This window comes from Dysidea avara, chromosome 13 (genome assembly GCF_963678975.1).
Source record: "Dysidea avara chromosome 13, odDysAvar1.4, whole genome shotgun sequence".
Classification (NCBI taxonomy): Eukaryota; Metazoa; Porifera; class Demospongiae; order Dictyoceratida; family Dysideidae; genus Dysidea; species Dysidea avara.
Genome location: NC_089284.1, coordinates 828,770 through 842,424, shown reverse-complemented (window position 1 = coordinate 842,424; position 13,655 = coordinate 828,770). Strand labels below are relative to the sequence as shown.

General features: G+C 39.0%; 1 protein-coding gene across 2 annotated transcripts in view; it reads left to right on the top strand.

Moving 5' to 3' along the window:
- The first annotated feature begins 245 nt into the window (after window positions 1–245).
- The window catches only part of LOC136243681 (calcium-transporting ATPase sarcoplasmic/endoplasmic reticulum type-like), a 27,476-nt gene continuing 14,066 nt past the window's right edge, over window positions 246–13,655 (top strand). Inside the window, exons 1-8 of one of the 2 annotated variants that reach the window (XM_066035224.1) lie at window positions 246–659; window positions 716–733; window positions 787–869; window positions 919–1,023; window positions 1,265–1,403; window positions 3,175–3,255; window positions 12,646–12,731; window positions 13,065–13,307. In XM_066035224.1, coding sequence (XP_065891296.1) covers window positions 542–659; window positions 716–733; window positions 787–869; window positions 919–1,023; window positions 1,265–1,403; window positions 3,175–3,255; window positions 12,646–12,731; window positions 13,065–13,307 — 873 coding nt within the window. In that variant the 5' untranslated portion in view covers window positions 246–541. Of the gene's footprint in view, window positions 660–715; window positions 734–786; window positions 870–918; window positions 1,024–1,264; window positions 1,404–2,991; window positions 3,120–3,174; window positions 3,256–12,645; window positions 12,732–13,064; window positions 13,308–13,655 lie in introns of those variants that run through there. The other variant, XM_066035225.1, reaches the window with a different exon arrangement.

Genomic DNA, 13,655 nt, shown 5'->3' with positions numbered 1-13,655 from the left:
TTTTAGGTCGTTACCTAACTCTCGCCGCCTTGATTAGTCTCGCGTGGTCCGACCGCTATTTCAGCGCAGGGGCTTATCGATTAGAGATTATAAGCGCCCGCACTGAAAAGGGCGCTTATAATCTCTATTCGATAAGCCCCTGCGCTGAAATAGCGGTCTGGCCACGCGAGACTACGCCTTGATATGGCATTATTTAAACGCATGCGCCACTAATGGTCCACTCAAAAAATGACACGCCACTCACTGTCGACAGCAGTTCCTTCCAAGAGAGGGTGTACTTAAATTGCTATCATTTCTCAAAACTCTAGTTTTTCTTCCAACACTAGTAGGGGATTTTAAGGCTTTATAGGACGATTGGTAGGAAAGGGCGCAACAGGACATTTCACGTGATCTCTGGTTACTGAAGCACGCGGGTGAATCCGGTAGCAATAAAACACGCAAGATTGGCTCTAAAACTGTGAATAACACGCTTAACGATTGTGCCGAAGTCGTGCTAGACGTAACTGGTGCTCTCAAGTTAGTCCCCGTTATCCCCGCCGTCATGGAGCTGTCACACACGAGGGCAGTGGACGAAATATTCGACTACTTTGAAGTGAAAGAAAATGCTGGCCTGAATGAATCTCAGATAACTACAGCGAGGAAAACTTACGGGTTGAATGGTGAGTACTGGAGAGATATACAAATTCATTTGTAATTATAAGTTTCTATTTTACAGAGCTACCCGTTGAAGAAGGTAAGTAAGGATCAAAAAGAAAGTACCAGCTGTTAAACGTTCTTTCAACGTAGGCAAACCTCTTTGGAAACTTATTCTAGAGCAATTTGATGACTTGCTAGTAAAAATACTCTTGATGGCAGCTGTCATATCATTTGTGAGTTTCTGTCAGTTGGTAGTATTGATCATTTATTGAGCACTCACAGATCTTAGCTTGGTTTGAGGATTCAGAATCTCAGATAACAGCATTTGTTGAACCTTTCGTGATAATGTTGATATTAATAGCAAATGCTTTTGTTGGAGTATGGCAGGTATATATATATATATATATATATACTCATTAATGTTCTTGTATTGTCCATATTTGAAGTGACATTGATTACTATCATAGAATGTTTAACAACACCTTGGGCAGTAGGAAGTGTATGGGGGGCACTTTTCCTTGTTTGTTGCCTGGATATTTGATGTAGAGATCTTTTCTACTAACCTTACTTGTCTTGGGATTCACATGCTACTACTATGTATACCGTTTTTTATTTATTTTTATAACAGGAACGTAACGCTGAATCAGCCATTGAAGCTTTAAAGGAGTATGAACCAGAAATGGCTAAAGTAATACGAGAGGGTCATTCTGGTGTCATGAGTATTAAAGCAAAGTTACTGGTTCCTGGTGACATTGTAGAGGTATCAGGTAAGCAAGTAGAATGTGTCATGTCCTGTGTGGCTTGGTGTTGTTTTGAACCCCATTAGTGCCGATTATAGTGCCGATTATAGTGCCGATTTGTAGCGCTATGTAGTGCAAGATTTATTGGATGCCTGTGCGTTATGGGATACCAACAGTGCTAGAGAAAAAAAATAGAATAGCTGGCGCTAGTTGACGTCTGAAACATGAATTAGCACCTGATACTTGTAGTAGCCATAGAGCATGGTAGGACAATCAGCAGGAAAACATTTTTACTGTGTTACCTGGCAGCTGGCTGTTCAGTTAGACATGCTGTAGGTGACTACTATAGTGCAGATGATCGCCTGCATTGGGTAAGTAAAATGTGACTGGTTGATGGTTTTAAACTAGTTTCAAAATGGCAGTTTCAAAAATCATTTGACTTTAATAAAGCAGAATTTCATATCCTGATACTTTAAACACAACTGTGCCATTATTCATATTCAACCTGACAAAATATCTTTTTAAGTCTACATGAACCATATGTCAAATTTCTGGAAAAGCTATAGAAGTAGCCTTCACAGAGTGCTGTTGTGTATTTTCATGCCCAAACTACATGTATGATCTGTGTATCAGTATCATCCTATATAGGGAGGATAAGTATAAGGTTTTCTTTTGTAATTTGGTACCCCCAAAAGAACTTAGATTGTGTCACTGCAAGTGTAGAAGTAGCAACCTTCTGTGTGATAACACAAGACTGGATTTGTATGTGACTTATTAGGAAACCCCTTGTACATATATTGTATACAGCAAGTACATATCAACCTGGTCACGTACACTGAAAGGATTTCAAGTGTTTCATAATGATGTTTGAAAATATACAGATACATGCAGTGATAGCATGTTTGTAAAGACATTTCATATAATGTGATTTGACTTAATTCACTTTCAACAATTGTTACGTATGTACTAGTACCATCTAAATTTGCATTTACTTTTTGCCTTGACTGCATGTATCTATTGGTGTTTGTGTGAAAAATTAAGTTCCAAAGCAATTGAGTATCATTTAGATTATAGCACTAGATGTTTAAAACAGCAAAGAGTTCAATTTGTACAGCAGCAATACGGCAAATAAATTACAGGTGTTTAAAAAGGATCATAACTCGTAAGCTATGAAGATGAAACCACGAGCTGGCAAATCCATCAACGTATAGTGCTTTTCCTGAATTCCTCCATGTGCACAAGATAGCCATTTCAAAAAATGAATGATGACAGTAAAACTCCATTTCTACTGCTTCATGTATAAGTACACATAACCCCCATGCCTTTTCCTGTACAAACATAAAACAATGATTTTCTTACTCTCCGTGGACAGGCAAATCTGGTGGTTTATATATTTTATTGGTTTGAGCTTACTGTAGTTTTACCACGTACTGAAGCAATTTAAATGTACGTAAAATTTTTATATGGCACGTGTATTTGTACCTGGTTTGTTTCAACACATTTTATAGCAAAACAGAATCTACAAAAATGATTGATTTTCATTCAGCTGGTCGGTCATGGCTCCTTCATTGTATACCACTAGACAATTAACTTGATAAGATTTGGTAACTTACAGTTTGGCCAATGATGTGACTATTACCATGGTAACTGATTGTTGTCTTAAACTGATGACAAATCTGTGAATTCCTCGTTACTGAGGCCAATTTTTTAAAATTGTGTGCTGTGAAACCATCTGAATGAAGGGTGTGTATGGCCTTATGCAAGCTCAAGGTAAAATGTGTGTTTTATGCTTTTTTAGTTGGAGATAAGATTCCAGCTGACATGAGACTATTCAAGATTATGTCAACAACATTGAGGATTGATCAGGCCATCCTGACAGGTGAGTGTTTTAATGGGTTGTGATTTTGTCGCTTATTTGAAGCTCTTTGTTAATGATCTGGTGCAGTAGTATTAGGTGACTTAAACTTCCTGTTGTGTTAATACTGATATGTTTGAAATTTCCTACACACTGTTAAGTTCATGTTGGAATGAGGATGTGATACAGTAGATATGTAAATGTATGGCTTGAATTGTGAATCTATAATGTTTAAATTACTACCAAGTACCAGAAGTAAAATTTGCCAGAAGTAAAATTAGATTTGAAATAGTCAAGTCATATGAGTTATCTGATTATGGCTGTATTCAAGGTATGCAATGCATCAGTAAATAATCCAGTATTGCAGTATTCCGTGATTTCCTACCCAATAACTCTCTTTCTATCATCACCAATTTTAGTGCTTATCACTTAGCACAGTAATGCTGGCCTGTGCCTGGCTGTATTGTGGATTGTCTCTCATGATTGTATGTATGGAAAGTAGATTGTTATGATTTGTGCTGTGCACAATGTAGTAGAAGCAATTACTTATCAACCATTGGTTTAAACATTTTGTCTAGTAAAACAGTTTTGTGTCTGTTATTAAATTTACACGAGCCAGCCTAATTGTATAATCATTTTAATATGCCTAGGAACAAAGTAACATTGAAGTGTAGGGCATTGTTGCGACAGTGTAACTGTATTAACTGTAGTCTTATTGTTGTACGCATGTCTGCAATGCACGTTTACACTACACATTTGATTGTGGGAAGTGTTTAGTATTATACGTGACTCGAATCCCTCTCTTCTCCGCCAATCTCCCGAATCGAACCTGGTCAAGATACAGTAGGAACGTTTCCACAGCATTTGGTGCTGTGACCAGGTAAACGATCACTACACTTTCATAACCCCCATTATATTTGGTGGACCATGGCGGACATCAAACGAGCCCAATGTTCACAAAGAGGATATACACTATTAGTGGTGTGTGATACACAAAAAAAAGTGTATCACGATATATAATGCATATTATCACGGTACGATATATATCACGATATTTATTGTATATAACACCATGTAATATTTCTTCATGTAGGTACTACTTCAATCAACCAGACATGAAATACACTAATTACAGTACTAGTATTATTGTAAGTGCATGTCTTTAATTATCTTGATTTTCGAACAAGAACACAAGCTTATCCACATTACTAGACAGTAATCTATTTCGCTTTTCAGTAATGATGTTCCCAGCGCAACTAAAAATTCTTTCCGATGGCACATTGGTGGCAGGAAGTGAAAAAAGTTTACTGGAAAGGTCAGACAATATAGGGAAGAGTTTTCGTCTTTCTTTCCACCATTTTAAAGGATTGCTATCAAGATCAAGAACTTCTTCTGCTTCATATCGTACCAGTTCATTCCTGGCATGATCAGTGGGATTGTTACATGATTTTTCTTGGGTGAAAATGTCTCCCAGGAGTTTAGTTAATGGACCAGGTTTTCTCTTCTTTGTAGGTGGGCCTTCACTGCCACTTGGCTCAGTTTCTAATGGTGATGTAGTTGATGTTAATTCAGTTCTCTCTTCAGCTTCGCTCACATGGTTCATGACCATTGATTTAACATCCTGCAGTATCTTGGCTTTTTCAGCTGCATTTTTAAAAGGCAAGGATTTGTACCTAGGGTCAAGGTAAGTAACAACATTTAGTAATTCTTTGATACTGACATCGTCATAACACGTACTCAAATCAGAACTCACAGCTTCTCTTGGTTGTGGATGAATCAGCATCACATACTTGGAGAGTTACCGTAAGCAGCTTAAACAATAGTGGCTTCACTGTGCTTATTTTTCGCCTGACATTGCTTCGGTAGCTTTTTGAAATGGTTTAAGAACACTAATAAGCCCATCAATAGTAACCCATTCTTCACCATCCGGAATAAGATGTGTATTCCGGCCTTCCATTAAAACTGCTGCTATTGCAGCTTACTGCTCCTGAATCCTCTCTAACATATGTAGAGTACTTCCCCACCTTGTAATACAGTCTTGGATTAGTTCATGTTCCGGTAGCTTGAGAAGCTTCTGTTTTTCAAGAAGTTTGTACATCTCCTTGGTTGATTTGTTAAAATGTGCTATGCATTTTTTGTAACGTGCAATAACTTTTTGGACAGCTGGTAAATCTAATGCCTTTTTGATAGAAAGTTGAAGGGTATGCCCCATACAAGGCATGTGAGTCAAGTTAAGATGATCAACAATAGCATTCAGAACATTGCTACCGTGTTCAGTTGTGGCCCCAAACACTTTACCATCAATCTTCCACTCCTTTTCAAAACCCTGTAGTAGGGTTGCAATTGTTTGTGCAGTATGATCTGTTAATATTTCCTTCATTTGTAAACATCTTGCCTCAACTCAAAATCAGGAGTAACATAATGAGCAGTAATACTAATTTAAGATACGATGTTGATGTTGACTAGTCCAAAGATCTGTCATTAATGCACAATATTTTGATTTCAATAACTCATTTTCTATTTTACATTTCATAGTATCATACTTGCTTGGGATCACTTGTTGAGAAAAGATCTTTCTAGAAGGTAAGCTAAATTTCGGATCTGCTGTTGCCATTAGCTTCCGAAAGCTAGAGTCATCAGTGACACTAATAGGCTGTAAGCCAAAACAAATAAACTCCCCTACTGCATTCACAAGTTTGTGATGTCTTTGGCTACTCTTTGGATATGGCTTTACCTTGTAAAGAGAGCCTTGTAATGTCAATTTTTTTTTGGCTTTAGCTGTATCTGCTATGTCTATATGATATGCTAAATTTGTTGTATTTCCACAGTACGGGAGACTTGTTGAGCACAATCGACAAAATACTTTCTTTTTATCAAGTATTGTTCCATCACTATCTGTGCGGAATCCAAAAAACTGCCAACATTTACTCTTCGCCCTTGGGTGAGTCAACAAGTTCCGCTGTTCCCCACTTACACTGGACTCAGCTTCCGTTTCTTCAATAATAACGTCCTCAGACAAATCATCTTCGTTAGCACTTGCAGGGGTGCTCGAGCTCATCTCTCATACTGTAGTTGTCATGCGGTCACGAAGAAATGTGGGTTACAGAATTCAATGACGTCATATCTAGCATGCGCAAGCAATAGGTATTGAACGAGGTATTCAAGGCTGGTACACCTTGTAGTATTGTTTACCAGTAAGGTATACGTAACGATTGTAACAGAAGTGAATTCGAACCGTAACAACTAATTATATATGCGGCCCGCGACAGCAAATCAATATGCAGTCATGCATTGTCATATCATCGTGCAATGTCATATCGTATCGTGCAATTTTATATCATGATATATTGGCATATCGTATATATCGCACACCACTATACACTATACAGTAGAATACACCTCAAGAAGATAATAGCAAGTATTGTCAAGCTGTTAGCAAACTCACAACCCCTCAGCGAAGATAATATAGCCACTCTTGAGGGATTTTCATGAGCAGCTTCAACGTATGTGAGCAGAAACTAGTAACCCCATTAGATGCGAAGATACTTGAAGCAACTAAAGATGACGATACTATTGAAGCTGTTTGAAGAGACCAACACTGCTATATCAACAGCAAAAGCCAAGATAAGTCACCACCTAAGGTCTATCACTGTGTGAAACACAACACCCCCGCCGCCACCACCCCTACCTGGATATGCCTACAGACTCTGCCGTTGGTCCTCCTACTCCTCTTCCAAGTACAATGTTGAGTTGATGGTGTACTGGTGCTGGTATGCAGAGTTGCACTGGTCCTGAGAGAAGGTATCCCAGTTTAGATGCCACTGCCATTGGTCCTCCTACTCCTCTCACAATGTGATCACCTACAATGTCCCAGTAGTGGTCCGCACCAACTAACAGATAAATCTCAAATTCTTGTTCTGTAGCAATTGGGTAGTCAACTGCAGGTTCCGTAGATGTGGTAACTGGGTCATGCTAATACTTATAAATTGCCATGTAGAGTTAGTTTGTGGAATAGCATGACTTGCGTCTGTACTAGAGCATTAATGTATGGTACAGTAGCTGCACCACACTCTACATGACCATCAAGATTTAATGCCGCTTCTGTATCAGGTCTGTGAAATAAGGGAGAACACATTACCTTTCTGTGAATTTAACAATGTACAGCAAAACTTTAATGTAAACTTATGTTAACTGCACAAGCTTGTGTGATACATTCGCCTACAATTGTGACAACTGTGCTTGGAATTGCGGGAAGACACCTTATGATAACCCAAGCAGTTGAAGCAGAGTTTCTCTTAATTGACTATGTCAGAACATTGCTTTGGGTCCTTAATAGAGAAGGGGAGTGAGGTCCCTTGCAGAATGGATATTGTGGGTCTGTTAGTAGCTCCAGATGTAGTTGGTGGCAATGGAAAAGTTTGGGTATCTGTCTGTGATCCCACCTTGAGGATATACTGTAAATTAAGGATGGTTCATTGATCTTCCACTCCTGCTTGCCATTGGGATTCTCACAAGAATAAAAACAACAAGCAAGCTTCCATAACTGTCCTGTCACTTCTCAAGTGAAGCCAGACTGCGGATGTGTTCTTTGATGGTGTTATGAAACTCGCATAGATTAGCAAGTGTGGTACTGGGAATGCAGAGTTCAATCAAGGCTTGCATGTGGGCATCGATCTGTTTGTAGGGTTGCCCAAACTGTTCTTCAATAGGTCAACGGAGTCATCATAATTTGGATTAGTGAGCTGGAATCCAGCAATAACACGAGCTGCTTCACCTTTTAACTGACTCCTAAGGTAGCTTAACTTCTGTACTCCTGTTAAGGAGTTATTGGTATGCACAGACGCTTCAAAGGTATCTCAGAATGACTGCCACAGGAGGAAATTGTCACTGAACTGTGGTAATTCTTAAGTAGACTCTACTATCATGGTCCATGAGATGATCTGTGGAGTAAGTGAGGTCAGTTCTGAAGAACACGTTACAACATTACCTCTCTTCATGTGTCGCTAGAGATCCAGATGGTGCTTATGTTGCCAGGTTCCCATAACAACCAAATCCTCCTACCTTACCTAGCAACTTCATTGTAGTGAACGCAGAACACGCCAAATGCTTATGTGCCTGGCTAATACCAAACCTACTGTCAGTACTCCAAGATTATTGATCAGCAGGAAATTAGAGGATTATTGAACGCGTGGAACTAGTTGATGATCATAATGTCCACTGTATTCCACACCATGCAGTCGAGAAGGACTCGGCAACAATGCCTATCCATATTGATTTTGATTGTAGCTGCTGACAGTCTTCCAAGTATCCATGATTGTCTGTTGATTGGTTCACCTCGTGTTAGTGACCTATGTGCTATCCTTGCCCATTTCAGGTGTCATTACTATGACATTTGTACTGACATTGAGAAGGCTTTCCTACATGTCTACTTACATCTAGATGACAGGACTATACCTGTTTCTTCTGGTTGACTGACCCTACTGATGTATTCAGCCAATTCTGTGTTTACCAATTCAAAACCGTTCCCTTTGGTGCAACAAGCTCACCATTCATGCTCAATGCTGTTTACAGTACCATCTCCAACAGCACTAAACAGCTGTTTCCCATGACATGAGATCCAACCTCTACATAGACAATGTTATCACTGGTGGTGCAAAAGAGCAAGCATTTGTGAGCCATTACAGAGAAGCACGGTCTTTACTGTCCAATGAATCTACGCAGTTGGTCATCCAATAGTGTTGAGCTGAAGAAAATTGCTACTCAAGATAACGTCATTAATGACAGATAGTCAGTGAGTGCACTAGGTCTTTGTTGGAAACCACAACAGATGAACTTTCACTTGCAGCTAAACCCACCATCCTTACCCATGACCACTTAGTAACTAAGAGGTAGGGCTGAGCGATTGTGACATTTCGCTGCTTTAGGATGTAACATATCACGATTATGATAACTATCATGATGTTATAACTTACATGCATCAGCATCATGTATGCACAACTTTGTATGAATTATTTAATACACAGTGAAATTGTGTACAACTTTTCAACACAATTAAGACCATAGGCAGTTACAGTTTAATACAAAACAGCATGATGAATAATAGTATCCAATGGTTTCTAACAGGTAAGCTGTAAACTATGTAGTAAGATTTATTCACCCATTGAACTCCATCAAGCTTGTTTCCCGGATCGTGTTTTCCACAACAGTATGTGCCACCATTTTCCACCATTTTGAATTTACTAATACACATTTACATGTGATGTCACAACATCATGATTATTTATAATACATATCAACATCACAATGTTCAGAGATGATCATGATTTATCTCACAATTGATATAATCTCCCAGCCCTATTAAGAAGTACTACAAGATATATCTGTTTCCTTGTCCTCCAGAGTGTATCCTTTGTTGCGTGTAGCACACTTGCAATCACTCTATCATGCCTGGAACTCATGGCGGCATTAGTTGCAACATGCTTGACACATGAATGCCATTCACCTTGAAGATCCTTTCATCTTCATTTGGTCAAATAATCAGATTGTGCTACACTGGGTATAGAGTCACAAACAGCTCCCAGCATTTGTTCACCATCGCTTACTAATTGAGATGCAATTACTACTGTCAACAGTTGAGTGTAGATACTGCCCTACCCTGGAGATTTCAGCAGATTTGTTCACCAGAGGAATCACTACCGAAGCACTGATGTTGTCATCATTATGGCAGAATAGACCAACATGGCTTACTACACCAGACAGATGGCCATCCTTTGATTAGCCAATCCTACCGTTACTTCTTGTTAGCAACTGAATTTGTTCCGGTTGAACCTGACACACCTGCAAATGGTGTGCATTGTGTTGTTTTGCTCAATCGTTACAGTTATCTCTGGTGTAACTGCCTATATATGTGTTCCATTTCATAGATAATATATGAGCTCAACCAGACTGCCGACATTATAGATCAGTCACTGCTGTCAAGTTTACTGAAGTAAGGCTCAAGTGAGTGAAGGATGTAAGTTATCGAACAAGTAGTGTCCGGGATGCCTTGGGTTTTCTGATCACGAGCTTCAGATTAGCTATCTCCCTCTTGTACATGTCCTGCTGTACCTAGACTATTTTTGGATGAACAAGAGCTGCTACACTGTGGAAGGCGTATCCACAATGCCCTGGTGAGTGAGATGACTAAATTTCCCTACCTGTTGCCTTCTATTTTCTCATCCAATTTTCCTTGAAATGCATGTAACACTGCACCATTCTGGTGTTAGTACAATGTTGACACAGCACTACTGGATCCCGGCTGCACACCAGTATATCAAATCGATTCTGTGTCACTGTGTCACTTGTACCCCAAGTTCTAGGGGAGCCATACTCAGCACCTGACCCACCATCATTGCCCCTTTTGACCCAAAATGTTCACCCCTTCTCCTATACAGGGGTAGGTTTCACTTTATGTAAGACATGCTGAACAGGAAGTGAAGGTGTACGTGTGCCTCTTCACTTGTACAACAACGCAAGCAGTTCATTTGTGAGATCTAACCACGAAAACCTTCCTTCTGGACTTCTGCAAGTTTGCTGGACAGTAGTCGTTACTGAAGACCATGATACTGGACAATGGATCCAGCTATATATCTGCTGCTGAAGAGCTACGCAAATTGATGGACACATCAGACAGTTGAGATTGATGAACTCAGCAATTCAACATTTGGGAATGCCAGTTAAATGTGCAAGAGAGCTAACCAGCCATTACTGAGAGACTTCCAAACAAGATGGCATCATGAGTACTTGACTTCATAAGGTATCTGTTAATAATATCCAATCAGTGAAAAAAGGTGACGTAGTGATAATACATGATGACACCCCTCGAATGACATGGAAGTTAGTTGTAATCGAAGACCTCATGATTGGAAGAAATGGCCTGACACGGGAAGCAACAATTAGAACCGCTATTAGGACAACCAACAGGCCTATTAACAGGCTCTATCCTTTGGAATTGACCGTGGATAGGGAGGACTTACCCCAGGAACCAAGGAGCACCTGAGCAATCAATGGTACAGGACACTGACCCAGTAGTATGAAAGAGTGTGGAGTCTCATCCAAAACAAGCTTCCCGGATGATGTTGCGACAATGTAACTGTAGAACTAACGGTATTAACTATAGTCTTATTGTTTTACGCATGTCTGTAATGCACATGCACACTGAGATGAGCCCTGAGAAAACAAATAAAAGAGAGAAGTGAATAAATTTATATACAGCAACTCTAAACAGTGCACCACATAATACTACATAAGCAAGCTCATTTCATGACACTAAGATAGACTGAATAATAGTATAATAATTAAAACATAAGAGTCTGCTCCCGACCCTGTCATTGCGAATTGTTTTTTTTGTCCTGCTTGCAGCACCACTTTATGTCTTTTTAGTGACGACTGAGTGAGAATTATTATTTTTAAAATGTTGAATTTATATACAACAACTCTAAATAGTGTACCACATAATATTATACATAAGCAAGCTCAACTCATGACAAAGTGTGTGAGTGTTTGTGTGTGTGTGTGTGCAAACACAACGCAATTGCTCTGCTTAGAGAATGCAGCACAACCGCAATGCTAATACATTATTAGCAAAAGGGAGTATACGATGGTACAAACCTCCATCAAACTACAACAGTACAATGTAGGCTAACTGGCTAAGACATTGATAATAGCAGCCCTACCTATATGATTTAGTAAATAGTCGAAGATTATTATGATTATTGTTATAAACTAGCTGTAATCTGCCAAATAGCAAGCGAATGGTGTTTACAAAAAAAACTACGCCTGGCTTGTACACTATCCGATTACTACTATAATTTGTATAGCTGTTTCGAACCCATATTTATTTTTACCCAGCTAGACAACCAACGCTTACTTTGCCAGCAGTAGCAGCAAAGGGAAGAGGACTTACAACCTGGCTAACCTACTGGCTGAAGACTAAATTCTTCATTCTTATGTAACTAGAAATATTCTTTTTATATTCTATATTATAACATCAGTATGAGAAAGTTCCTTTTACGTAGCCTAGTAGCAGCTCTGCCACATTAACACTTCACAAAACAAATAACTCTCACCGTTCAAACCCCCATGGTCACGCCCATTTAGTGATTTGGCAAATGCAGAACAATCCACAAACGCAACGGGAACTTTTTTTTGACCGCTACTGTAGTGTGCATAGTACTGAGAGTGTTTGTATGTAACATGCAAGACTGTAGATTGTAGCCAGTGATTACTTCAAAATGTAGACCACCATTATTGACCTACTGTATACTAAGTTAAAAACAGCTGTCCATGACTATAGTGATGTGCTGGTGTGCACAGTCTGTGTCCTTATTTTAGTAACACATGTTTATGGTTGGTATACTATTTACCACATTGCAGGGGAGAGTATCAGTGTTGTGAAACACACAGACGTCATTCCTGATCCTAAGGCTGTCAACCAAGACAAGAAGAATATGTTATTCTCTGTAAGTGCAGTCGTACTAGTCATTATGTGTTCATACTTCATAGCCAATTACTCAAGTTTTTACCCCATTACAATGTACATACAGCTGTAAAAATAATTTATTTGATATTATTTAACATAATCTCCTTATTGCACACACACACACCCCCCATCACCTTTTCAATAGTCAAGTGTGATAGTGAATGTTTGAATATTTTAAAGTAATTCCCATATTTGGTCCACTGTCCTTACAATCGCTAACATGAGGGAGCATTTGTCCTAAACAACTAATAACTTGACGTGTAAGCAATCCATGGGGAATGTAGCCTTTTTATGTTTAAATTTCTACTTATAGGGTACAAATGTAGCCTCAGGGAAAGGACGTGGCATTGTTGTGGGGACTGGTTTGAACACGGCTATCGGTAAGATCAGGACTGAGATGACAGATCAGGAAGAAGAAGTGAGGACACCTCTACAGAAGAAACTAGACGAGTTTGGAGAGCAACTGTCTAAAGTGATAACCATCATTTGTATTCTAGTCTGGTTGATTAACATTGGTCACTTTTCTGATCCCTCTCATGGGGGATCCTGGATTAAGGTATAGTTTATCTCTTCTCATAGTCACCACAGCAGGTTTCTTTACTGCTTCATTGTTCTACATATATTATATTGTCATGCAGTTTTGCAATATCACCACATCAAGTGTATACAAAATTAAATTCTTGCATATGAATAGTCTTTAATATTGTGGAGTACAACAGTGTGATATTGTGCATGTACATGTCTTCTACACTGTAAATGAATGTTATTTTGTAGTGTGTAGAGATTACCTGCATATGGCAATCAAATCATGTAGAAGTATACTGTACCATAGATAATATATACCTCTGGAGGTATACATTAAATTTTTATCTATGACTGTACATACCTCCATGGCATTTGTATT